Raw genomic sequence first — 27,878 nt, 5'->3', positions numbered from 1 at the left:
TGTCTCTACTTTCTCACTTTATGTCCACAGGCAGGAATATTTCCTAACATTTCAGATAATGACCTTCCAAGAGCTGATTCAGCTCTCACATATTCAGAGGTCCTTGACATAATCGTGCAGCAGTTCCTCTCCTAGGCGTATGCCCAAGAGAAACAAGCATATGTGTTTACATAGACACGTGCACATGTTCATCGAGCAATATGCATAACCCAAATATGGAAATAACCGAAACAACCCGTAACTGGTGTGTAAATAAGCAACACGTAGATAAAGAACGCTGGATTGTTCTTCAGCCACAGAAAGAATGATGACTCCTGCAACATGGGTGACCGTGGGAGCCGAGGACACACAGAAGACACAGTGAAATGTTCAAATCGGAGAACTGCATAGCGACGGGAGGCAGATTAGTAGATTAGTAGCTCTCTGGTGCTGACGTGCACCCCGTGCCTTAGGAAGTGTGGGAAAAGGTACTGACTGCTAAGGAGTGGGGGGTTCTTTCTTGAGTGTTTGGAATGCCCTAAAACCAGGCTGTGGTGAGGGTTGCACAACTGTAAATACCGTGTAAAAGCCGTGCACTTTAAATGGTGAATTAAACGCAATGTGACGTGTACTTCAGCGAAGGTGGAAAACGTAAACCCTTGACATACCTTCATTAAAGCTTTGTGTTATCACGTGGGTGCTTTAGTAAGGGTCCCATCTACGAACTTTTTGGCAAATCTGTGCATAATTCTCTGCAATGTAGGAGCTATGGGCAGTGGCCATCAGAAGATCTGAGTTCTTACCCTGCTGGTCTCTTTGCATGACCTCTTAGGCAAGCCCTGTATCACTGGCCCTGCGTTTTCTGTCTTATAAAATGAGAAGGCTAATTTAGGAGAGCTCTGGATTTACTCTTAATCTCTTAGTTTATATGTTTGTACAGTCAGGTATAGAGTCACAAAAGGAACCACACTGGCTGCCATGGAGTCAATTCCAACTTTCTGAACCCGACAGAGTTACACAGCGTCTTTGTACACGGGGACCGCGTGTAACTGTTGCTGTTGTTTTCAAGGCTGTAAATCTTTATGGGAGCAGAAAGCCTCCTCGCTTTCATAGCTGCTGGGTTCCAACCTGAGGCCAACAGCCCAGCACATCCTTGGCTATGCCACCGAGCTCTGGGCGTCTCTGAGGGCATACAAATGGTGGGGCATTTTAGGGAGACGGCGATCTCCTGATCACCAAATAAGGAGAGTTTGCAGAAGCCCCCTGTCGAGAATCCCTCCCATCGTGTTCATTGTAGCTTATGAGGCAGTTTAAGAGGGGCTGCCGAAAGTTCATAGAACAACGGAAATAATAAATACCAGAATTTCCCCATGAGCTTTTTAAAGATCCCTTGTACTTGTTGAGTTGGCGGCTTCGTAGTGCAGTGGTTAAGCAGTCAGCTACCAACTGAAAGGTGGGCGCTGGCACCCCCAGGGCTCCACAGGAGAGCAGCTCCAGCCATGTGCTCTCAGAAAGATGAGAGCCCAGGAAACTGGGGGGGGGGCGGCATTCTGCTGTGTCATAAAGGATTGTCCCGAGGGGGAGGTGACTCTACGACTAAGGAGCAGGATTTCTTAACCACCATACTGTTGACATTTTCCAAAACCAAAACTCTGTCATCAAGTTAACGCCGACTCATAGCAACCCTGTAGGGCAGGGTAGACCTGCCCCTGTGAGTTTCCAGGACTCTCATTCCGTGTGGGAGTAGAAAGCACTGTCTTTCTCCCATGGAGCGGCTGGTAGGTTCGAACTGCTGTCTTGTGGTCAGCAGGCCAACACCTGGGCTCCTTCTTTGCGCCTGACAATTCTTTACTGTGGGGGAAGGGCTGCCCTGTGCATCTCAGATGTTTCACCTCACAGAGCAATAGCTTTACTACTCCCCACCCTTAAGCCATGACCATCAAAAATGTTGCCAAAACAACTCTGGGGACCAGACTCACCCGCATGTGGAAAGCCTTGGTCTAGAGCATGCTGGAATAACACTGTGCACAAATACGCAACGAGATGTAGTCTCGGCCTGTGGAGAGCTAGCAAGTTAACATTGATGAAAAAAATATATATTGGGGGAATCTGATTTTTCAGATAGGAAGAGGATCTTTGTGTTGCTTTGCTAACATTTACTGTGTTTATTAACGTTCACTGTTGGTTTGTTTGTTTTTTTTTCCACTGTTGGTTTTTTAAAACATACTGAATCTGCTGTAGTCATGTAATGGAAGACGAGCAGGGAAGGAATCGACTACCAGCTATCAAACCCTTTCTGGAAAGAAGGAGAATGGCAGCGTATTGATACAGACATAATTTAATACCAATAATAATAATAGAAACCAGAGAGGAAATTTTAGGAATTAAGGGCAAGCGAACTGGCAGGTATCTAGTGAGTTTACTTTTACTTGTTGGTTCTCTCCATGAAAGGCATGCTCTAGATGTCTTCTAGTATCTCTAGCTCAACGCTAAGCATTCGTGGTAGAGAAAGGGACTGAAAACAGCTGTGAACTGAAATCCAAACAGTGATGTGAAATCGCCAGCAGCTGTTGGCCTGAAGCTGTTTCTGACAGACCTGCAATACAGATCCGGGTTTCGTCTCTTCCCTAAGCTGGCTGGTGTCAGTTACACTGCCGTCAGTGGCGCCCTGCTCTCCTTGCTTTTCCAGCCACCTCAACAAGTCGCATCCTTGCATACTTGTACTGGGCTGCGTTACTTAATAAAATGCTTATGAGCTATTTATACTATGTTTCCAAAGATCTAAATGATTCCTTATTTCCTGAGGCCTTTTTGATCCAGATGTAATAGGAGGTTAGAAGCTATCCCAAGGGAGAATCTCTATCCTGGCCACACAGGCTAGACTCGCACTTGAACGTAGGGATAAGTGAGTGTGCAGTCCGGCCGGCAGGCACGGGCGTCAGTGAGAGTGTAGCTCCAGTAGGCTAACCTTCCCGACATTCTTCTAGACGGGAGCTGCCACGTAGCAAAGGAACAGTGCGCCTCAGAGAGAAGCGCTCGGATAAAGTTTTCAGCATGCTCTTCCTACTCGCCTGCTGAGAATGGACATAGAGATGCTCCTCGGGGTACATTTTAGTGCTCTTGTCCAAACGCTTCTCTACTCTGAGAGCTTGTAACTGGTCATTTTCATGCAGAATTGAAAGATATTCTGGGACCGGAGTCTGTATTCAGTGGGTTTTCGGTCCCTTTGAACCAAACGTACTCAGAATGGTTTGTCTTTGTTGGGCTACGTTAACAGTTATGTGTTGTTTCAGTAAGTGGGTGCATAAAATGAAAATGCCTGTACTATACAGCCTTAAATGACTGTCCTTGAAAAGTAATCATGGTAAAGCGGAGATTACTCCAAAGTACTTCATTTTGTGCATGGCAGCGAGTGAGACCGTGCTGGGAAAGAAACAGAAAATTGCTTTGCTCCACAGAAGAGACTGCAGAGAAAGTCCAGGAGAGATGACCCTTTCAGGGAAAGCGCTTTGAAAAGGTTACTGCCAAGTCAGCGTTATTTTCGAATCCGGGGTGTTGAAAGCGAGAACTGAATGACAGTGATCATGTCCTCGGCCCTGTTGAGTAAGCTCGCTGCGTGCACAGGTCTCAGCGCACTGCCTCATCACTCAGTGATTTTTGGATGCTTCTGCCTACTTGACCTCCTCATTCTCCTAAATGTCAAAGCGTAGGCTGCGTGGCTGCTGCGTCCATGCTCGAGCACTGCTGTGTGCTGACAAAGTGTGTCACCAACTATGCAATAAGGTCACAGAAAAGTGACCGTGACTTTAGCCCAACCACTTCCCACATCTCCTCATTGAAAAGCAAAAGGCAGATTGACCATCATTTAAAAGTAAAAGCGATGTAGCTTGGAACCAAATATGCTATGAGGCAGGATGATGGAGACAACAGCATTGGTTGGGATTGCCTATGGAACGGTGGCCTCACTACAGATACTGACCTTGAACCACAGGTGTGAATCAGGAGCTTGCATATCTTTGTGTATGGATGCACAGGTGTTTGGAGAGAACCCAAAATGAAAGGTAGAGAGGCAGTATTGTACAAATACAGTGACAGTGGTCAGTATAGTTAGGATACTGCGGCTGTCTTTGTCTGCCTGAGGTGGGCTGATCAGAGAAACACAACTTTACATGTAATTGGGCAGTTGTACTACATGGTAGCTTAATATTTTAACAGTAGTATTTTAAGAATTTCTTGAATATTTACAGGTGAACTTTACATATATTTGGGGGCACTTGGCTATGAGGAATATCAGGATGATTAAAATATTATTCATGTCCTCAAAATACCCACAATCTTCTCTCTTCTATTGTGTTTGATAAATGATGTATTTAATACATTATGTCTATTAAGTAGTCCTTCAATCTGCCAAAGCCAGTCTAGTAGGGTTATGGAGAAGCCCACGTTTGAATTAAAACTTAACCCATAGTTAATCATGATCTCTCACTCCAGTTACTTGACCTCTGAGCCTTGCTTGAATTATCTTTAAAACAATAAAGGATTAACACTTTCACTGCTGCTGTGCTGTAGTTGTAAAGGATTTGGCACAGTTCCTCACGCAGCCCAGGTTAGGCACTGCGTCCGCGATTTCCAAACACACACCATCCCGCTAGGCAGGGATACAACCAAAATGCTCCTTGCCAGCAAGGATGACGACACTCTGTCTCCCGCTCTGGGGACACGTTAACGGAACAGACCAGAAGATACACGGTGCTTGGTGAGGTAGAAGGGCAGCAAAGAAGAGGAAGCGCGTGAGGAGATGGATGGACAATGGCTGCGATAGCGGACCCAAACGTAGCAGCAATTGGAAGATGGCTCAGGACTGGGTGTCCATTGGGTTGCTGTGAGCCGGAGAAACAGTGCTTCTAAGAAAAAGTTGCGTGTTCTGCTTAAAGATCTGCAATACAGCCATCTAAAATCAAATGAGTTCTGCAGCTGAGCACAGAAAACGGATAGCAGTCCAGAAGGGAGTGAGCATGTCTGGGTTGGAGAAATCTACTGGTTAGATCTATCAGTCGTACGCCTGGAACTAGAAGACCCAAGCCTAAGGCATCAGCCAGTCATTCCGCCTTGGTGCTGCCCATCCCATCGATGGTGAGCTTCCTCAGAAATGCCTGTCCTCAAACATCAGGAAACCCAGGTGAGACATATGGGTGGTGAATCATGCCCAGCCCCTTTGTTAGGCCAGCAACTTAAATATATGTCCTTACTGGGTGTGTTAGAGTGAGAGGTCTTCCAGTTTTATCATTCTTGTCCGTATTAAACCATCGATAAAAGTATCTGTAGACCATCTAACCTAAGAAGTAAATTTTATCAAAACTAGTAAGAGAGGATAGACTACAGATAAATGAAAGTCATTATGATTAATATTTCAGTGTTCCCGTACTCAAAAACTCAAAATTCACTGCCGCAGAGTCAGTTCTGACTCCTAATGACTCTTGGACATTGTACAACTGTGGCTTTCCGAGGAGACTGTATATCTTTCCTGGGGTAATCTTCTAGCCTACAAGGGGTCCTTCTGAAGCAAGGGGATGGTTTTCTTCTTCTCTGAGAGGTATATTTAAACTGTTGTTAATTTTTGTTTTCTTGATTCCTCACCCCCACCCCCGTCCAGGTAAATTTCTTTGAGCATTTCTTTCCCCTCATTTTTGGCTTTTCTTGAAAAAGTAGTAGATAGAATAGATCTCAAATATGCAAAAATTGACTCGAGGGCTTAATTTCCAAACTAGCAAAATACTCATAGAGCCATGCCCAAAAGGCTTGTGGAGACCTGTGGGAGAATAAGGAGAATCTGGAATCAGAAGCTGAAACGACAGATGAGTAAGAAATGAGCAATTGAAGCCCAACCTACAGAGGCAGCCACAGTAGAGATGAACCTATTGGCGTTAGGTGCCATCTCGTCACCTCTGACCCATAGTCGCCCTATGCACAACAACGAAAAACTGCCCAGTCCTGTGCTGTCCACAAAGCTGGTCCTACGACTGAACTCATTAACAACCACCACCATGTCAGTACCTCTCCTTAAGCACCTTCCTGCTTTTTCCAAAAGGAGGAGGCATGATGTCCTTCTCCAGGGACTGGTCTCTCCTGACAACATATCCAAAGGATGTCCGATGAAGTCTCTCCATCCTTGACTCTACGGAGCACTCTGGCCGTATTTCTTCTAAGATAGAAATGTTTGTCCTTTTAATAGTCCATTCTTTGCCAACACCACAATTCACATGCATCCATTCTTCATCTGTCTTCCTTACCTAACGTCCAACTTTCACATGCATATGAAGCAGTCAATACTATCAGGCCTTGGGTCCGGCATATGTAAGTCCTCAAAGTAGCATCCATGTTTTTCAGCACTCTAAAGAGGTCTTGTGCAGCAGATTGACCCAATGCAACTTATCTTTTAATCTGCTGCTTCCATGAGTCTTGATTGTGGATCCAAACAAGACAAAATCCTTGACAACTTCCATCTTTTCTCCATTATCATGATGTTGAAAATTGTAAGGATTTTGGTCTTCTGTACATTAAATTGTAATCCTTAGTGAAGGCTGCAAGCCTGGCTCTCTATCAGCAAGTGCTTCCAGTCCTCTTCACTTGCAGCAAGCAAGGTTTTGCCTTAGTTTCTCCGGTGGTTCATAAGCCTTCCTCCCATCCCGATGGCATATGTTCTTCATCATATAAGCCAGCTTCTCTGATTATGAGCTCCGCGAATAAGCCGAATACATGTGGTGAGAGAATATAGTGCTGATGCACACCTTTCCTCATGTTAGACCATGCAGTCTGCCTTGTGTACACAACTGCTTCTGGATCCATGTGCAAGTTCCTAGTGAGTGCAATCAAGTGTTCTGGAATTCCCGTCCATCTCTTCCAAACTATCCAGAGTTTGTTATCCACACTGTTGAATACCTTGGCATAGTCAGTGAAACAAAAAATAAACATTTTTCTGGTATTCTCTCCTTTTAGCCCAAATCCATCTGACATCCTTACGACGTTCCTTGTTCCATGACCTCTTCTGAATTCTCTCTGAGCCTCCAGCAGTTACCCGTCAATGTACTGCTACAGCGGTCATTGGGTGATCTTCAGCAAGTTTTTATTTCCATTGGTATCAACGTTATTGTTCTGTAATTTGAGCATTCTGATGGGGTGGTTTCTTTGGAATGGGCACAAATATGGAACTTTTCCAGTCAGTTGGCCAAGTAACTATTATCCAAATTTCTGGACCTAGTGCTTCCAGCAGCGTGCTGAAACATTTCACTTGGCATTCCATCAATTCCTGGAGCCTTGTTTTTGGCTAACACCATCAGTGTAGCTTGAACTTCCTCCTGAAATGTTTGCATGTTGACTCATTCTTTTTGGTGCAGTGACTGTGTCTTCTTCCCATCTTCTTTGAATGCTTCCTGCATCGTTCAATATTTTGCCCATAAAATCTTTCCATAAGAGGCTTGAAATTAAGTTTTTTCCATTCAAGATGTACTGAGTATGTTCTTCCTTTTTTTTTTGGTTTCCAACTCCAGGTCTTTGTACATTTCATTATAATATTTTACTTAGTCTTCTCAACCTACAATTTTGATATTTTCTGTTCAGCTCATTGACTGTATTCTTTCTTCCATTTACTTTACTCTACCATTAAGACCAGGTTTCAGAGTCTCTTCTGCCATCCTCTTTGATTTTTTCCCTCCTTTCCTGTCTTTTTAATGACCTTTTGCATTCCTTGTGAATGATGCTCTTGATGCCCCCGCCCCCCATAGCTCACTGAGTCTTCTGGCATCCGTGTTCAATGCATCAAATCTGAACATAAGATGTTTTTGAAATTAACATGGGATAGACTTAAGATTGTACTTTGGCCTTCGTGGTTTTTTCTTTTTTTTCATTAGCTTCCTCTTGAACTTACATATGAGTAATAGGTGATCTGTCTCACACTCAGACCCCGGCCTGGTTTTAGCTGCTGATATTGAGCTTCTCCATCATCTTTTCCCACAGATGTAGTCAATTTGATTTCTGTGTATTCCATCTGGAGAATTCCACGTGTAGAGTTGCCTTTTGTGTTGAAAAAAAAGGGGGGGTCTCCCTCCCAGTGGCTCCTACACAGTTCAGTGAGGCCAGGCTGCTGGTTTCTCTGACCTCAGGTCTGCACGTGTGGGTGTGAAGTGCCCTGAGGGGGCCTGTGTAAAAACTGAAACTCCTATCCTTTATAAAAACCCACTTGGATCACAAACCAGGCTTCTGCATGAATTCTTTCTTGTGCGAAGCCTAGGACCGAAGTGTTTCTAACCTGAGAAACCTAACATACCCTTTAATGCTCACTAACTCTAAAGAATAATAACATTCATTTTGCTTTCTGCTCCTGTCCACACTTGCCTAAGTCTTATATGAGTTTTTGCCTTTAAAGATGGACTGAAATGTCCACTCAGGACTGCAATCAAGTAGTCACTTTAAGATTCTCATAACCCGATTATAACCTAATAAAAGACTCTTCTGAATTAAAAAAAAGGCATTTGCTATGAACAAGTTGTTGCTTTTGCAAAATTCGATCATGTGAGCTCTAGTTTTGTTTCTATCACCAAGTCCATATTTTCCAACTACTGTGCTTTTTATTTCCAATATTTGCGCTCTGATCGCCAATAATTCTTGACATCTTGATTGTATGTTTGATCAATTTCTGACTAATCATCGGTAGAATTCTTCACGTTCTTCATTACTAGCTTTTGTAGTTGGTGCATCAATTTGAATAATGGTAGTATTGATTGGATTTCCTTGAAAATGTGGGTAGATATAATCCGATATAGAACTGTATTCCAAGACAGATCTTGAAATGTTCTTTTTGACAATGAATGCCAACCTGTTCTTTTTTATTATGTCATTCTCAGTATAGTAAACCATATCATTTTCTGTTTCAAAATGGCCAAACCAATCTATTTCAGCTCGCTAGCATCTAGGATATGGGTCTGGGGACATGCCGTTTCATTTTCAAGGACTTTCAATTCTCCTAGATTCGTACTTCTTACATTCCAAGTTCCGATTCTTAGTAGACTTGTGCAGCTTTTTTTCTCCTGTTGAGCTTGCTTCATCAGCAAGTGAGGATCCCTAAGACGGTCCTCCCACAGGCTTTTCCCCACTCTTGTCACCAAGATCGCCCTGCTTTGAGAAAGCAGCTCCTCTGATGTCACATTTTGAATGCCTTCTGAGCTGAGGGCCCATCCTGGGCCCCGTGTCCAACACTGTTCTGCTGCCGTTCCGTAAGCCTTCAACATCGGACCATGCTCCATGCTGTGCATAACGTTTTCAGTGACTGCTTCCTCTCAAGTGGGCAGCCAGTTCTTTCTTGATAGTATGTGCTTCGTCTGGAGGCTTTAGTGAAACCTGTTCGCTTTGGGTGACTCTGCTGGCATTTGAAATACCAGTGACACAGCTTCCAGCATCTCAGCAACACACAAGCCACCACAGTATGACAGACTGACAGACACATGGTGGGAGATGAGCCTAGGACACACTATAACTGAGATTTAACTTATCGTCATATACATAATGGAGAGTCTTTAAATAAAAGCCTTTTGGCTAGTGACATCATGATTTGTGCTGCTACTCTCTTTGTGACAATTCTGGAAACATGAGGGGGTACCCCCAAAATCAGAACGGTGCTGCGTGGAGCAGAGCCATGGTAGTACGCATTTTCCCAATAGGTGAGCATCAAGCAACTCACTCTGAGTTGCTGCACCCAGTGGTACTGGGAAGATTCTCTGTGGTCACAGTGAATTTTTTCATCAAAGCAGTTTCACTCAAACCTCATTTTTTGTGATGGTCAATTTAAAAGAACAGTGTGCGGCTGTGAAATTTTATTTCTTGCTTGGGAAAAATGCTGCAGAAACTGTTGTGATGTTGAACACAGCTTACAAGGACTGCACTATGGGAAAATCTCAAGTGTATGAGTGGTTTTCTCATTTCAAAAAAAGGTGGAATGCCGATTGATGACAAACCTCGTTCTGGACATCCCTCAACTTCCTGAACGTACAAAAATGTCCACTTGGTGCATTTGAAGTTCATTCTACCAGGTCAGACTCTTAATCAATCTTTCTATGTAGGGGTTCTGAAAAGACTGCAGAACAGTGTACAACAAAAAAGGCTAGATTTGTGGCAGATGAGGGACTGGTTGTGCCACCACGATCATGCACCTGCTCATGCAGCCATCTCAGTGCACAAGTTTGGCCTCTCCTGCCCCAGGCACCTTACTCAACTGACCTTGCTCCATGTGACTTCTTTCTGTTCCCACAAATGCAGAGGGGCGTGAAAGGATGGCATTTTGACGATGTCACAGAGGTCGAGAAAAGGAGGGAGGTGCTGTCAACCCTCCAAACAGATGAGTTTGAGAAATGTTTCCAAGAATGGAATCGCAGATTTGACAAGTATATTAAGTGAAATGGAGAGTATTTTGAAAGTAATACTCCTGTTGAGCTTGCTTCATCAGCAAGTGAGGATCCCTAAGACGGTCCTCCCACAGGCTTTTCCCCACTCTTGTCACCAAGATCGCCCTGCTTTGAGAAAGCAGCTCCTCTGATGTCACATTTTGAATGCCTTCTGAGCATTCAAAAAGTGTGAAAATAATTCCATTTTACCCCCTCATAAAAAGATCTGTTAAGTATAGTGAAGAAGACATGGCGACATGTTAGCTGGACATAGCCCCTTGAGATCCGTACCGTGAGATGGGTTTCATTAGCCTTGGATGTGTATCCAGGCAGTATGCGTCCAGAGCCCATAATGAAGAACAGCCACGGTTTGGCGGTCACACTTTCCTGGATGTAAGTCCTTGCTCTATTACTTGAGTTGTTTAGTAATCTTAGAAAAGCTATTTAACCTCATACCTGAGCTATTCAGTGGGAAGAATAATAGAAGTTAAATTAGAGCATGTCACTCCCCTAAGCAAAACTTCCGATACCTTCCCACTGTCTATTAGAATAAAATTCTTACCCCCAATAAAGACACAAATAATCTGGCTCTGACTTAGGTTGTCACTCTGATTTATTCTCTTCATAAGCACTTATCAGTATCCCAAATTACATTTTGAATGTGTTCGCTTGGTTATCTGTCAGTCTCTACTCTCCACTGCTACTCACAGCAGAGACTAGGTTGGTAGCGTTCGTTTCTGTAGTCAGAACCTTCCACCATGCCTGGCACAAAATACACGCTTAGTCAGTGTTGGTCTGATTGGTTGAGTGAACAAGTACAGCAGGGCTTAAGATGGGCAGTTTAAGTCCACCAGTGGATCCACAGAGGAAAACACCATGCCCGTCTGCTCCCATAGAGGTCCCAGCCTGGAGCCCTTTGAGGTCGTTCTCTCTCTTATTTAGATAGTTTTTTGATTTTCAGTTGGGCTCTCTATTCTGAGGGGCAGTCAGGATCATTTATGCTGGGGTTTGAAGTGGGTACAAGGGTTCACTTTAAATAAGAAGCAGATACCAAGGGCTCAAGTAGAAAGAAAATGTTTTGAAGATGATGATGGCAACAAATGTACTTGATACAATAGATCGATGTAGGATTGTGGTGATAGTTGTACGAGCCCCCAGTATAACGATTAAATAAATAAAGTATTAAATAATCAATAAAAGAGGTAGTTCTCTGTCGAATAGGGTCCCTATGAGTTGGAATTGGCTGTAAGGCACAGAGCAACAACATGGCCTGTGAAGTTTCTGATAAATATAAGCCCACTACAGACATTTGCAGCTGCCGTTACCTTTTCTATCGACTTCGTGTCTTAGGAATCTGCATAGGATTTTGTTTGGGGAAAAGTTTATTTTTCCTTTAACTAAAAAGGAAGTTTAAGTTAATGTGCTACCAAGGAAGACAATCCGTTTGGAAAAATAATCATCCCCGTTCCAAAATGTTAGTTGTGTAAACTAAGAACATGTTTTTAAATGTAATGTTTAATTATTTTTCTTTGATGTATACAAACTCGGCAGACCCAGGAGGGAGGGAACATTTGACCATCCTTTCTATCTCTTTGGCCAGATCGCCTGTCAAAGAGAGGGGCGAGAATTGGTATCCATTAAAGTAAGATGACCCTCTCCCTTTCCTGGGACAGACAGAGCCCAAACCGTGGTGACAAGTGAAAGTGACCGTGCTCTGCACTGAATGTCTCTTCCTGCTCCAGGTGTTGCCACCTCTGCAAGCTTCCTGGGAGAGTGATGGGCATCCGAGGGCTGCGCTTCTCCATGGTGGTTATCCTTGTGCTCCTACTGGTTGCCGGCGCTCTGATGAATTTACTTCCGACTGTCAAAGAAGACAAGGTGCTCACGATGCGCAGGGAGGTAAAATCCCAGGCCAGGTCTGCCTTGGATGCCTTCACTCTCATCATGCAGACCTACAACAGGACAGACCTCCTGCTGAGGCTTCTAAACCACTATCAGGCAATCCCACACCTGCACAAAGTCATCGTCGTGTGGAACAACATTGCGGAGAAGGCTCCAGAGGAGCTGTGGAATTCTCTAGGGCCTCACCCTGTGCCCGTGATCTTCAAACTCCAGACGGCAAACAGGATGCGCAATCGGCTCCAGGTCTTCCCTGAACTGGAAACCAGTGGTGAGTTGCAGCTGGGCTCTCGACCTGCGAAGGCAGGGCGGGTTTAGGAATGCTGGGTCTGCCCTCCACTTGTCATAAGAACGCGCGTTGCAGTGCTTACGGGTGGTTTGCAGCATGACTCGGGCAGTTTCCTGGCGAGGAGAGCAGGTGCATCCTGCAGTAATGACAAAGGTGAATGCTGCAGAAAAAGGTGCAGAAGGATCACATATGACCACATTCCAGAAGGTCAGAAGTGGCTATTTCACTTGTGCTTGCTGTATCTTCTGCCACTTCATCCCATTCGCAGTTTCAGGAGGTTGTCATTTGCTTGGAAGAATCTCTCTGTTCCTTATTTATAGTTTCATTGCTTTCTAGGATGATGGATGATAACTAGATGGTATTTCCCCTTGGGAAGTTATAAAATCAATTACAATTTAAGTACAAAACTTTTTATGCTACACAGATCTCTCCAGGAATGAATCTCTTATTTACTAATCAGTTCAGCTAATACATCTTTTGAATGATTTATGCAATAACACTGTTTTATCTTATAAATTTTGTATTTATTTCCAAAACTCAAGCCCCCCTCCCCTGCCCCCTCCTGTGTTTCAGCGGTGTTAATGGTCGATGATGACATGCTGATTAGTGCCCAGGACCTCGTTTTTGCTTTCTCTGTTTGGCAGGTAAGGCTTTTGTCTCCTTTATAGACTAATCTGTGCAAAGCCTTAGCGAATGCTTAAACAGGACAGCCTGACGTAATGGGGTTACCCAAAGCATTATAGAACATGTCACTCTAAACATTAAATTTTCTGTCATTCACTCCCATCAAGTTGATTCTGACTCAGAGTGGCCCTAGAAGACCGGGAAGAACTGCCCCTGTGGGTTTCTAGGGCTATAAAAATTGAGGGAGCAGAAAGCCTCTCTTCCTCCCTCAGAGCAGCCAGCTACTGCAAACTGCTGGCCTTGTGGTTGCAGCCCAGCGCAGAACCACTCCACCAGCAGGCACCTGGAATTTATTATAGCGTGAACAAGATTTCCAGTCTGAAAGTTAACCCTGTTCCGGCATCTTTTATCTGAATTTGATTTATATTTTGGTCTTTCGGAGAGAAGAAATAGAGCTACCTTCCAGAGAACAATGAAGAAATTATCTGTGTAGCAAAGGCCAGAGTGCAGAGCAGTTTTGGGCTTTGTTTTTGTAACACAGCCTCGTCGTTCTCCCTCGGGGCAGCTGGCAGACTCATGCCTTTCACCTGTGGTTAGCAGCTAAATATTTGTCTAGATTTTACTCATAAAACTATCAGGAACAAATTTAATCCATTGCCATGTCTCATTTGGCTCCTGAAAGTCAGTCCCGTCTGTTCTGCAGTCTCAGCTATTGTTAATCATTTGGTGTGTGCAGGTAGACCAGATTAGGCTACATGAATGTCTGTACTCTCGCTCTTAACCCATGACCTCCACTTTCTGTGTTTTTCTTCCCTCCCTTCTTCTTGTAGCTGTTAGTAGCTATGAAGTTGATTTTGACTCCTGGCAGCACCATGTGTGCACAGTAGAACTGAGAGTTCAAGGCTGTGACTTTTCAAAACAAGATCAGGCCTTTTTTCTTTTTCCTGAAACCTCTAAGTGGGTTTGAACTGCCAACCTTTGGGGTGTTTTCAATCCCTTCCCTCCTCTAGCTACGCTCTTCCCTCATCTGCCTTAGCGCATTCACTCACTGCTGCAGAGTGGACGCAGCTCTTAGGAACCCTTTAAGACATAGTAGAACGGTTCTATTCTGTTTCTGAAAATAAATCTTACAGGATCAGACAGCCTCATTTTTCTTCTATTGAGCAGCTGGTGAATTTGAACCGTGAACCTTGCAGTCAGCCAAACAATGCTTGACCCAATGTGCCATTAGGGCTCCCTGAATATTCTAAGTGGCACATTTCCTCTGAAGCCTCCCAGCTGTTCCCCTAGTCTTTCCATTTGCCGCCCAGCAGCGCAGGTGTCAGTCTGGCTGCGGTGTTCCCGTGAGATTCTACCCAGCTATAGATGATACAGCTTGATAGCACTATTGTAATTTTTTGTTCACAAACTATATCCCTCTCTGGACTACGAGTTCTTTGGAAAGGAATGTAAGCCAACCATGTCTGTTGTGTCCCTTGTTCAGTGTTTGTTCAACAACCACGTGAAACATAGTTTGGGTGAGATTGAGCTGATTTTTATTTTATTTTGTAGTCGCTCTAACCTTAATGTTCAAAGCTTTATTACCACGGAGTGTTTATGTCAACTCTTCTGGCTAATGCCTTATCTTTTTAACAAGGAACCCCCACCCCCAAAACAGAAAAGGGATAAAATAACATATGCTTTCCATTCATCTTTAAAATTAATAACTTTCAAAGACATTGAGGTAAACATGGAAACATAATAAAATCATAAGATTATAGGCCCTTAAGAGATTAAAGGAACGCTGGTGGCAATCTCAACCAAGCTTTGGACTATTAACTGGAAGGTCAGTAGTTCAAACCACCAGCCTCTCCCAGGGACACAGATGACAATCTCTACTCCCCTAAAGATCGACAACCCCCAAAACCCTGTGTAGGGAGGGTTGCTGTTGGTCAGAATCCACTTGTTGGCAGTGGGTTTGTTTTTTAACAAGAGTTGAAAAGACTTTTTCAAAGCAGTCACATCAAATCTCACTATCTCCTACAATAAAGCACATTCATAAAGTCAACTTCTGAAGCAAGCTTGGAAGGACTGGTGTCTTTTGGTGACTGGACTTTGTTTAAATCAGACGATGTTTAAATTAGCAGAACATTCATGAAAATGTTAGAAATTTGCGTTGTGTGATTTGGCCTGTGCCCTTATCAGGTTGCGTAGTTATGAAGTTGCTTGGAAGTAGGTGGGATTTGGATATAGGAGGCAGGAGGGTAATAGACATGAGAATTTAATTCACTGGGTACTAAGTCATTGCCTTTGTACCATGTCTGCCCTAACGGAATCCCACACTTAGTTGTTCTTTCTTTTCCCCTCTTTTCAGCAATTTCCCGATCAGATTGTAGGATTTGTTCCTAGAAAGCATGTCTCTACTGCATCGGGAGTCTACAGTTATGGAGGTTTTGAACTGCAAATACCAGGGCTTCAAAATGGTGACCAATATTCTTTGGTGCTGATTGGCGCCTCCTTCTTCAATAGCAAATACCTGGAGCTTTTTCAGAAGCAACCTGCGGCTGTCCACGCTTTGTTAGATGAAACTCAAAACTGCGATGATATTGCCGTCAATTTTATCGTTGCCAAGCACACGGGGAAGACTTCAGGGGTATTTGTGAAACCGGAAAACATGTTCAATTTAGAGAAAGAAACCAACAGTGGCTATTCCGGGATGTGGCATCGCGCTGAGCACTTTGTGCAGCGGTCCTACTGTGTGAATAAGCTTGTTAAGATCTATGCTGGCATGCCCTTAAAATACTCCAACATCATGATTTCTCAGTTTGGGCTTCCGTATGCCAGCCACAAAAAGTAAACGTCAGCGTTCAAAAGAAACCTCAGAACTGCTTCCTATTTGAGTTGCTCCTGTGCGTTACATAGTTGTTTCTGTTTTTGTATTTAAAAGCAACACAACGAACTGTAGTCCACACCCAAAGTCTCTACACAGGGAACATGTGCAATGCTCCTAGGAGAGAAAATCCGCATCCCCATGGAGCCCAGAGCCATGACGCTGGGGTTAGCGAGACCGCTCTATGCCAGAGATGTGACTGTTGGGTCAACAATTTCACTGTTTACATTTTGAGACTGGTACACAGTGTCTTTGACCTCTGGCATTTGCCAGAAGGATCTATAGCAAGCTGTTCCCAGGATCAGAATTCCGAGAAAGGTGTGTCAGCGTTTTCACCAGAGGTCGGTTGTTTTCATTTGAAGCCTGAATGCTTCCTTAGCAAACGTCTAAGATAGGGAAGAGCCATGTGGGAGAGATAGAATCCCATGTAAGCCAGAGGCAGGGCCACAGCTCCCGGTGCTTGCTCCCCTTTTGACCAGCCCCCATTCGGAATGCAGCCGGCATGGGTTAGATGCAAGCATTCGTGCTTTCCCGGTCATGGGTAAATCAGTTGTGACCAGGAAGGCTAATTTTAGTAACTACAGTCCATCTAGTTGTTTGCCTGATTTTTCTGAACATTTACTGCATGGTTCACAAAAAATGCAGCCTGTATTTCTTATATGCAACTAAAGGGAAAAATGTGTTTACCAGGTTCAAGTAATGCATTTGCCCCTGGATCTGACCTGGAGAATGTACATTAATTCTTATGTTTTCTATAAAAACTATGTTGCCTAGGAAACATGTGTAAAATCAGTCTTCATAAGGAATGGTGAAGGTGGGAATGATTGAAGGCAAAGCCCTTCATACCAAAAGCTATCTATTACTAGAGTGTAAGGTATCTCTCAGGTACTAAGGAGATTGTGTGACTTGCATACAACGTCAGACGCCTGCATTTTTGCGGCTGTGTTTGTTTCTTCATTTGTTCCTTTGTTCATTTGCTGGTTTTTCAAAGAAAGGACTGTTGGTCATGATGAGATTTCAGTTGCTTAGCTAGGAGAGAAACTAAAAGTGGAGTGAGTTCGGGATATGTCCCGGCAGAGCCGCCTGTGGGTTCTCGCCCTCAGCTCATTGTTAAGGATGCCTCCTCTCGCGTGTGAGCTCGAGGGTCCGTGTTCCACAGTATTCTGTGACTCGCCCTTGTTCACTGCTTGCAGCAAGGAACACTGAAATAAACCACCGTCTTCTCCTTTTCATGTAACGCCAGGATATCTTGTGAAATACCTTATGCGGGATACTTGTGAAGTGTCACAGAGTATCTGGCGAAGCCGTGAACAGTTTAAAATAACCCTGGCTCCTAGTCACTCCAGATGACTGCAAGAGATATACCACATACAGCTCAATCCCTGACAATGGCAGATTCTCCAACTGAGTGCTCCATGCAGCGAGATTGTTAGATTCGGGAAAGGAAGACGAGCTCACCTTGGGCGCATGAAATAATCACGTACCAGTTGAGATGCAAAAATGGCGAAAGGAGTTTATTCGCTAGCTCAAGCTAGGGCTTCCTCTCTCCGCTGCCCGGCGCAGCGGGGACCCGGCGTCCAAAGGGGATCGGCCTGAGTGCCCTGGTAGCCTAGCTTTTATAGGGTGAGGGAAACGAGGGAAGTCCCATGTAGTTGTTCCTGAATTCACTGGAGGAGCTTCTGGTGCCGGAGATGTCCAGCAGTGGTTGGTGAGTCGTTTGGCGCCTCCTCTATTGGTCAGTCGGTGGCGGATCCTTGCTTGAATTTCACTGGTTAGGGCGCACTCAGGCAATGCATCCCATTGGTCAGTTTGGAAGAGGTGATGTCTCATCCGACAGAGTTGCCTCAGTGACCAGGAACCTGAAACTGAAACTTAGGCCTACCCCAGACTTTGGCTTTCTACAGCCTTTCATGGCGCTGGTGCTGGCAGTTGTAAACCAGGACCCTACAAGTTCAGGGTATGTTGTCATTATATGTGTCTCAATTCCATCAAAACCCATAGAGCGCAAATCCCACCAACGATCTATATTGCTCATATGACCCAACAATTCAGCCCCTAGGTATATACCCAAACGACATGGAAAAGGAGATTCAAAAAGAGACTTGTTCACCAAAGTTCATTGTAGCACTATTCACAATAGACAAAAGGCGGAAAACGCCTAAATGCCCATCAACAGATGAACGGATAAACAAAACATTTAGTGAACTGCTCAACCGGCAGGAGAAATGAAGTCTTCATGCTATATGCTCCAGGGTGGGTGAAGCTTAACTTGATGCTGAGTGAAATTAGCCAAATATTAAAGGACAAATCTTGTGTGAGCTCACTTAAATAAAAAGGCAAGGAAAATGTAGACAGTCCCGTCTTTAGAGATGGAAGAGAAGAGGGAAAAGGGCTGTAATAGTTATGGAAACATTGCATTGATTATGAGAGCAGTTACACAGCCGATTATTGTAGTTGTTGTCAATAGGTAATGCACTTGTAAACAGCTGAATTGACCAAACTGGTGTGATAGTAAATTTACAATAACAACAACAAATGTAGCTGCTGGGACTGCGTAGGTATAAACTAACACCGCATGGGATTTGGTTCCTTGCTTTGGACATTTAGCGTCATGAGACACCCTAGTTAATTAGCCTAATAGCGTGTTTAGCGCCTCTCTGTTACCTTCTAGTTAGTTGTGTAGTGCCTAAGGTATGAAACGCCTGGAAGTGGCCATTCAGAACACAACATCCCGTCTGTAATCACGTGGAGCAACAGAGAGAAAGGAATAGGAGGAAAAGACGGACACCAGAACTACATGGGGCCCAGCCCCCCTCGCCGAAATTGATGATCAAAGAACCAATAGAAGAATCTTAACCGCAGGGCGAAATGCAGAAAAGAACTTCAAAGTCTCTTAGACTCTAGACTTTCTAGAGCCATGAAGGCCAGATGAACCCTCAAACGATTGCCCTGAGATAATCATTAAATCTTAAACCGAAAATACACATCTTAGAGCTCAATGACAGTTTAGCTGAACTATTTTAAAAATACCTGTCTTCAGTATGATGCTCTTTATTATATGAGATCTAATTGACAACAGCAACTTGAAAGAGTAGAAAGGATCCATGGTAGGCAGGAACTTCATGTGGATGAAGGAGGAACAACTCAGAACAAGTGTGCAAATGGTTGCACAACTCAGAGAATGTAACCAATGTCACTAAATCCTTCTTGTAGAAACTCTTGATTATGTTTTTTGCTGTGTATCTTCTCAACAACAAAATAAAATATAGGAAAAATCATTGTTCACTACCTGCTTTGTCATAGTTGTTTTGAGGGGTTTTGTTGTTGTTGTTTTTTGCCTCTTGGACCACCAGCAGATAAGCTTTTATCATCCATGTAATGAAGCAGACTCACATTTGGGGGGCTGTTGTATTAACAATGTTTCAAATGTTTTAATATATTGCTCAGAATGAGATAAAGGTACTGCTAGACGTATTCCCAGTGGGAAAATGGTCTTGTGCTTTTTTTCCCATCTTGTGTTTTTAAACAGCATTATGCAAGTTAGTTTTATCATGTTTTCCAATGTGATGGAGCACATATGAAACCAATATGAAAGTCAGCCTGTTATAATGTCTCCTGCATGATATTAATCCAACTGAAAATGTTGTTTCTTCCTGTGTCCTCTAGTTTGCCTCCAAATGGCCACTGCGATGGTATGCTGAGACTCACAACAGCCCAAAGAAGCAGTGCAGCAGAGTAGCTTTGGGCACGTATTTTACTCACAAAGCAAAGCCTGCCAACGAGTCAATTCTGACTCAGAGTGATCTTACATGGGTTTCCTGGGTTTCCAAGGCTGTCAATCTTTCTCTGTGCAGAGGTTAGTGGATTTGAGCCACCAACCTTCCTGTTAAGCCAGTGGTTTTCAACCTTCCTAATGTTTGACCCCTTAATACAGTTCATGTTGTGGTGACCCCCAAACCATAAAATTATTTTCGTTGCTACTTCATAACTGTGGTTTTGCCACTGTGATGAATCAGATGACCCCTGTAAAAGGGCCATTCGACCCCCAAAGGAGTCGAGACCCACAGGTTGAGAACCGCTGCGTTGAGCGGTCCACCACTGATCTCAAATTCAAACTCACTGCTGGCCAGTTTATTTCCATTCAAAGCAACTCTAGGACTGGATAGAACTGCTCTGCGGATGTTCTAGACCCAACCCGTAATCCACCACACCATCAGCCGCCTTCTTGCTGAGCCAGATTCTGTTCACCTACCTACTGAGAGCCTCTGCTCTCCATCATGAGAATACCATTCAGCTAGTCGTTTGTTCAAAGGGGTAAGGGAGATAACTTTAATCAGTACAGCCCAATGCCTGGCCTATTGCAAATGCTTAATAAATGGAAGTTTTGGGGATGATATCATTGACAATAAGAGTAGAGTTGGTCTTACAACTTAAGCATATACAGTAGAACCCCGGTACTCAACCGCATCATTATTCAACATAATCGGATTTCAACACGAAATGTGGAGAAAATTTTGCATCAGAGCCAGAACAAAACATCGGAATCCGACCCAACGCATGTGATTTTTGTAAATAAAAACAGTTTGTGTTTCGGTCACTCGGTGTTAGTTGGCATTGTTAGTACGTGTTGTATAAACCTTTTGCAGCTGTGTTCCAAGCATTTTGCTTCAATTTTCTTAGTTTTTGTGACTTTTCACACAGTTTTTAGATAAGAAACATGAGTCCTAAGAAAGTTTTTTGAAAAGAATCACCATGATAAGGAACTGGTTAACCATGCTATCGATATTGTTGACGGTAATTTAGTAAACCCTTTTAGAAAACAGTTAAGGAAACACCCACAGCAGACCACGTTAGACAGGTCCTAGTGATAAAACACAGAAAGAAAAAACTCCTGAAAAGCAGCTACCAGCTGATTTTTATGGAAGGGGATTCCCCTTTTGAACAATGACTATCCATACCTCCTCTCCACACCCGTGTCCACAGATCCAGATCCTCATCAATCTCAAGGCCATACTGTAGTTGTTAAAAACTTTTTTAATGTTGTGTTTCTTATTTAAATTACTTATTTATATTACTTAACTCTGATCTTATTTACTTTGAACATTTTGTGTAATGTTTTGTTAAAAAGAAAGGTAAGGTTAGGGTAAAAACCTGTTGGTGGAGAATGGATAATCCATTTTCAGCTATTTCTTGTGGGCAAAAATTGATTTGGAACTCGACTGCATCACATTGTGATGTTCCTTCTAGAACGGATTAGCACCTAGGCACAGGGTTCTCCTGTAGGTGGTAGGAGGGCTCTTACGCTTAACAGGAGCAACTTGATAAATTGTTCCTTCGTCAGAATGGATGAGGAAAACTTGCAGTTTTCTTCTAAAGCAAAGAGAATACCAGAATATTTTTCTTGACTTCGAGTACTTATTAAAGCATTACATATTCTAACAATTTTGAATTATTACAACAGTATGAAGAAGTTAAAAATCCTCATTAACAACTACTAACATCTGTCTGTATTCCTCCAGACTTTTCTAGGCATACATTTTAGTAACATATTTAATTGATATTTTATTGTGTGGATAAGTCACCACTTATGGAATTATTTAATACCATTTTACCTTATGGCTTGCTAATAATTTCTTACTATTACAACACCACTTAGGACAATGTCCTTGCTTTGAACTGACATGTTTGAGTATGTCTATAATTATTTCTTTTATATTAAGTTAAAAAACTAAAGTGCCTGGGTCTTTCTAATAATCTGTGTGCTTTCAGGGGTTTTGATACACACTGCTAAAAAGCCTCAATTGTTGCCATAGTTACACTATTATATCACATATGAGATCACCTCTTTCCTATCAGTCTTCCCAACATTGCATATTGAAAATGTATTTCTCTCTTTTTTTCCCCATTACTTTAGGGGGGAGTGGGGAGTGTCCAAATTCAAATATATTTTATAAAGACCTCTGTATTAAGTCTTAAACAGGACAAAGAAAAATCATCCAGATGAGGGAGACCATCAGCATAAGGCCACATATATGGTGTCCAAAGGAGTTGTAGCCACATTGCTAATTGTAGAACGTAGAAAATAAAAGAAATTTGTCAAAATATCATGATTGGCAGTAGATTAGTTCATCTTGGTCCCAGGTGGGAGTACAGAAGCAGGAAAGGGACCATGGTATATGTACTGTATTAGTAAAGATTATAAAAGTTTATAGAATTGACTCGGACCCTCTTATTACCTTGGTTGAGGTATGACTCATGACTATGCAATACTTAGTACCTTTTTCCATTAAGGTCACACCCACCAAGTGTCTAAGGGCGAAACTGCCCCTTAGAGCTGGCCAAGGGAGTTAAAGTCATCCATTGTCAAACACCCTCTGCTGAGGGTCAAAGCTGTTCCAATTGAGATTAAACTCAATGAGGGATGAATTTATGTTTAGCCTCAAAAGGGAAATGGGCTCCCCCTGTCAACTGCAGGCTTCCATAAACCAAAGTGCTTAGAATTCAAGCTCTGACATACTATGGGCAAAATGTTTGCTGCAAAATTTGGAAGCGTTCTGGATGCTGAAAAGGCAGTTACTCAACGGTTAGATTTGAGGTTATAACAAACTTCTGGAAGCATTTGAAGTGCTTCTAGAAACTTATGCAAGGGTCTGCGTTTAGAAAATGAACTGCTGACCCTTTTCTGGTCTCAGAAACAGGTCATTTGTAAGCAGCAGATAAAAAGCTCATTCTGTTCTCCTGGGCAAGATGACCTGAATGTTTACACCCAGTAGGTAGTGTATGCGTGTCTTCCTACCTGAGTTCCCCAGATGGGGAAAGGTGGCGCGTAAGAAGAAAGAAAGGTGCAGGAGGATACATTCTTAGTAGAGGAGGAAAATATGGAGATGCGGAAATTTGGACTGCTGTTAGCATGTTAGCACCAACTGCAAGATCAGTACTTCGAAACCATCAGCGAATCCTCAGGAGAAAGATGAGGCCACTGCTCCTTAAAGAGTTAGAGTCTCAGATACCCATAGAGGCAGCCCTCCGTGGGCGTATGGGTTTCTATGAATGAATGCAATGGCCATCAGCTTGAGTTCTGGGTGGTGTCACTGTGAGCTGGAATTGACTTCATGGCCGTGAGATATTCTGACTGGATACCACAGAGGCTCCAAGGATGAGGTTACATCATCCTCTGCCAGTCCGTTTCATAAACGGGCTTTTGTTGCATTTGGGTTCTCTCAACTTTCAGGAAAATAATAAAACTGGATTTACCTCTCTACCCCACCTTTCCCCATTTCCCTCCTGTCTTCCTTTTCTCCCTCCATGAAGGCCCTATCAATAGATAGTTCAAGTATGTTAAAAATTATATATATATATATATATATATATATATGTATATTCCCATTATATTTATTTGTTAGGGGCATGCCCTGCTTAATTTCCTTATCTGTGAGTGGGAATGAAAATGTGATTAGGTGCCATGCAGTTGGTTTCAGCTCAGGGACCCAATGTACAACAGAATGAAACACTGCCTTGTCATGTGTCATCCTCACAATTGTCTTCACAGATTGCTTTTGAGAACACAGGACAAAACGTGTAGGTAAAGCCTCATGGTGTCAGGAAACTAAAGTAATTTTAGATTGAGAAAGAGCAACTTGCCAAGAGTTAAAGAAAGCTGGATGTGACTTCATGGCTGTGTCAAAATTACTCCTTCGAGTGAAAAAAGGAAGGCAAATAAGTGTGCAAGTACTGAAAATGATTTAAGGAACCCATTTTAGCTCAGGCTGCATTTACATTAAATATGTGTCTGGCCTAGAGATGTCGCTTGGGACACATTTTCACACCTCAATATTTCTTTTATTTGAAAATAAAATAACCAAATTCCTGTTTTAAGTAATTTTTGTTCTAAAAAAAAAAACAAAAAAATCTGAAGAAACCAAGCTCTACAGCAGTGGTTCTTCTCCCGGGCTGACATTTGGCAATCTTAGGAGACATGTTTGCTGGTCAAAACTGGAGGCCTGCTGGTGGGGACAGGTCAACAGATACTGCTCACCATGCTGCATTGCACAGGGCAGCACTCACAACAGAGGGTGACAGCCCAAGAAGTTGACAGTGCATGGGCATTCTCTTAATGACTGATCAATCATTTGTTTATATAGCACACATTTTATCATAATGCAAGTGTTTACCTAATGTTTTTATCCAGTGTGACCATGCATTTTGAAACAGAAAGCAAAGGGAGGAAAGTTCTTGTGTTAATGAAAAGACATGAGCATGATTCTGTGAGTACAACTCTGATCTCACCTTAAAAATTTCCTTGGTATAAGATTTATTTCATTTTTTCCCCTTATCTACATGCCTTTCTCTATTTTCGTACTTCAAGAAATAGACAACACAGCTTCATTTTCTAGGGAATAAATATCAATAAAGAAAGTAAAGTTTAGATTGGTAAATATGTATACTTAAAAAGTAGGGAGATCTCTTCACTATATCCCTCCCTCCCACACACACACCCCAGCCTTAGCGGACTTGCTTTTTAACTTTTTTTTCCTCCTCTGTCTCTTTCTTGGTCTCTCAGACACTACTGCTAACCTCCACACCACTCTTCTTAGCCTAGGGCATTTCGCCTGCGCCACACCCAGCTAGGTGAGCTCCACTCTGTGTAGCTAGCCCAAGAGGCTGGGGAAGGCCCTGCTGACCTCCACCAGGAGATACTCCACTCAACATTTTATAGGGAAATTCCTGCCTGCGTGCCTGGGGTCCTAAGGTAGCTCGGCCAACACTCCTCAATGTTCCAAGCTGCTGCAGGAACCTCTGCCCAACCTCCGCAACACCAAAGCAGGCAACCCACCAACCTTCTGGGTCACTCCCCTGAGAGGGAAGCCACAGGAGGATAAAGTGGTAGGTTAAGTCCATAGTGAAATAAGCTATAGGCAGTTCAAAGAAGCATTCCTACAAGTCTCCCAGAGAAAGCCAGTGCTCTTCAGCTCCCTGGAATATGGCACCTTACTCCTCTAAAACAACGCAACGCAAACAGCCATCAGCCCCAACGACCTCAACGAAAAAACTCGGGAGGGGGGGTGTAAGGCAATGGCAGAAGATGTCCTGAACATAATGACATGCATAAAAGAAGCAGATATTGAGCTGACACAGAAAGAAAATTTCAGAATACTACTTGGAGTCATATAAGATATGAGGGAAACTATAGAAAAAGGATGAAACGATAGAAGAGGTAAAAGCCATAAACCAAAGGGAAATATAGGAGCTTAGGGATGAGATAACAAAAACCAGTAACAGAATCACGGACCTCGAGAAGCACATCAGAGGAGGAATCAGAGAACCGCATCAGTGACTTGGAGGACAGCCAAGCAGACTTTAACAAACATGAACAAAAATCTAATAAGATCATCAGAGAAGCTGAAGAAAACTTAAGAGCTATGAAGCAGAACAACATTAGAATTATTGGCTTACTGGAGGAAGGCACAAAAAAGAAGTCATCTGCAACAATAGAGAGAGAATTCTTGGAGGAAAACTTCCCCAGTTTAATAAATGAAAACCAGGCAACCATTCGGGAGGCTGAAAGAACACCAGCTAGACTGGTTCCCAAGAAGTCATCAAGGCACATAATAGTTAAATTATCTAACTTTGAAGAAAGGAGAAAATCATGAGAGCAGCGAGGAAAAACCAAGCAATCACATATAAAGGTTCCCAAATAAGAATATGCTCAGACCTATCAGCAGAAACTATGAAGAAGAGGAGAGAGTGGAGTAACATTCCAAAAATTGAAGGAAAACAATGCAAACCCAAGAATACTCTACCCAGCCAAATTATCGATCAAGATAGATGGAGAAGTAAGAGTCTTCCCAGACAAGGAAAAACTCAAAGAATGCATAAGAAAAAACCCAGACCTACAAAAGATCTTTGCTGACCCAATATGAGCAGAAGAACAACACTCACCAAGCATAAATAAGAGACCACCACATAGAACAACCTCACCTAGAGGGCAAAAAGGAGAAAACAGACCTAAAGATAGCATTGACTTAAAGATGGAAAGAATTTAAAGGCTGCTGAGGTAAGCTTTAAAAAAAGGGGGGGGGGGGCAAAAAGAGCATAGGGAAAAAGCTACGGTAAACAAACATTCCTGGGGTGAGGACCAGGTACTATGGCAGGGACCAGAACAAATACAGGGATACACATGGTAGACAACTAAAAAGGAGATGGGAAAAGGGAAAAAATATAAATAAGAAAAAAGAAAAGGGTAGCGGGGGCAAAGGGCACTAACCCACCCAAGGGTAGGGCATTGCTTATATCTCCACAGGGAAAGAGAGACCAGACTTCAACCCGGTGCTCCAAGATGTGAATGCAACATGCTGGCGTGGAGTAGGGAACCAGTGGAGAGGTCTAGGGAGGCCATCCCCAACCCCAACTATCTGCCCCTCCCCTCAGAAGAATTTATTTCAAAGGACAGCACTGAATCTACAGCTCCGGAAGAGGGACAGAGCTGATCGGAGCACACGGGAGCAGATGAAGGGGGAAGAGGAGAGAGTGGAGCATATCCTGGTCCACCGGGCTGTGAGGTCGATGTTCCCAATTAGAGCAGCCAATCGACAGAGAGGACCACATGGCCAACCCCACTATAAGACATGACGCCCTTCACTGACCCATAGCCCTATAGGGGACAACACCAGAGAGAAAGTGTGGGAATTGCACTCAATCGGATCCTGCCACACCGAGGCAAAATATTAAGGGAGAGCAACAGAACAGCAAGGGAATGGAGCAGCTAGGTCCCCAGGGAATGCTGAAGGTGGACTTTGGGGCCAGGGCGTGGTGCCCCAACAGACTGGACTGGAAAACACTCCTAAAGGCCAACAAATAATCCTTGAACTAACTACAAGCTTTTCTTTCTTGTTGTGTTTTGTTTTGGGGATTTTTGTCATTGGTTTTTTTGTATATTGTTGCTTGGTTTTGCTCTATCTTGTTTTTGTGCATGTTATTATCTCCACAGGTCTGTCTAAATAAGATAGGTTGGATGAACAATTGGAGGAGAAAAAACAACGGGAGAAAACAATGGGGACATGGGAGAGAGGGAGGTGGGGGAAAGGTAGTGGTGTTAATAAACCCAGGGACAATGGAACAATAAGCAATCCAAATTGGTGGGGAGGAGGGTGTGGGAGGCCTGGTTGGGCATGATCAAGGTAATGTAACTAAGAGGAATTGCTGAAACCCCCATGGAGACTGAGCATGATAGTGGGACAGGAGGGAAGTCAAAGGAAATAGAGGAAAGAGCTGGGAGGCAAAGGGCATTTATAGAGGTCTAGATAAAGACATGTACATATGTAAACATATTTTTATATGAGGATGGGGGAATAGATCTATGTGCCTATATTTATAGGTTTAGTATTAAGGTAGCAGAAGGACATTGAGCCTCCACTCAAGCACTCCCTCAATGCAAGAATACTTTCTTCTATTAAATTGGCATTCTATGATGCTCACCTTCCCGACACAACCACTGAAGACAAAGAGGGTGAACAACCAAATATGGCGAAGAAAGCTGATGGTGCCCGGCTATCAAAAGATATCACATCTGGGGTCTTAAAGGCTTGAAGGTAAACAAGCGGCCATCTGGCTCAGAATCAATAAAGCCCCCATGGAAGAAGCACACCAGCCTATGTGATTACGAAGTGTTGAAGGGAGCAGTTATCAGGCAACAAAGAACAAAAAATCATATCATTGTATGCTCACCTCCCTGATAGGACCCCTGAAGACAAATGGGTGCATAAGCAAATGTGGAGAAGAAAGCTGA

At 43.2% G+C, this 27,878-nt stretch overlaps 1 protein-coding gene across 2 annotated transcripts in view; it reads left to right on the top strand.

Moving 5' to 3' along the window:
• Window positions 1–19,620, top strand: part of EXTL2 (exostosin like glycosyltransferase 2) — a 30,434-nt gene extending 10,814 nt beyond the window's left edge. The window contains exons 3-5 of one of the 2 annotated variants that reach the window (XM_075558824.1): window positions 12,155–12,582; window positions 13,174–13,244; window positions 15,578–19,620. In XM_075558824.1, coding sequence (XP_075414939.1) covers window positions 12,155–12,582; window positions 13,174–13,244; window positions 15,578–16,060 — 982 coding nt within the window. In that variant the 3' untranslated portion in view covers window positions 16,061–19,620. The remainder of the gene's footprint in view (window positions 1–12,154; window positions 12,583–13,173; window positions 13,245–15,577) is intronic. The other variant, XM_075558823.1, reaches the window with a different exon arrangement.
• Window positions 19,621–27,878: the final 8,258 nt, after the last annotated feature.

This window comes from Tenrec ecaudatus, chromosome 1 (assembly GCF_050624435.1).
Source record: "Tenrec ecaudatus isolate mTenEca1 chromosome 1, mTenEca1.hap1, whole genome shotgun sequence".
NCBI lineage: Eukaryota > Metazoa > Chordata > Mammalia > Afrosoricida > Tenrecidae > Tenrec > Tenrec ecaudatus.
Note: the sequence above shows the minus strand (reverse complement) of the source record. Positions and strands in the feature narration are given on the sequence as shown.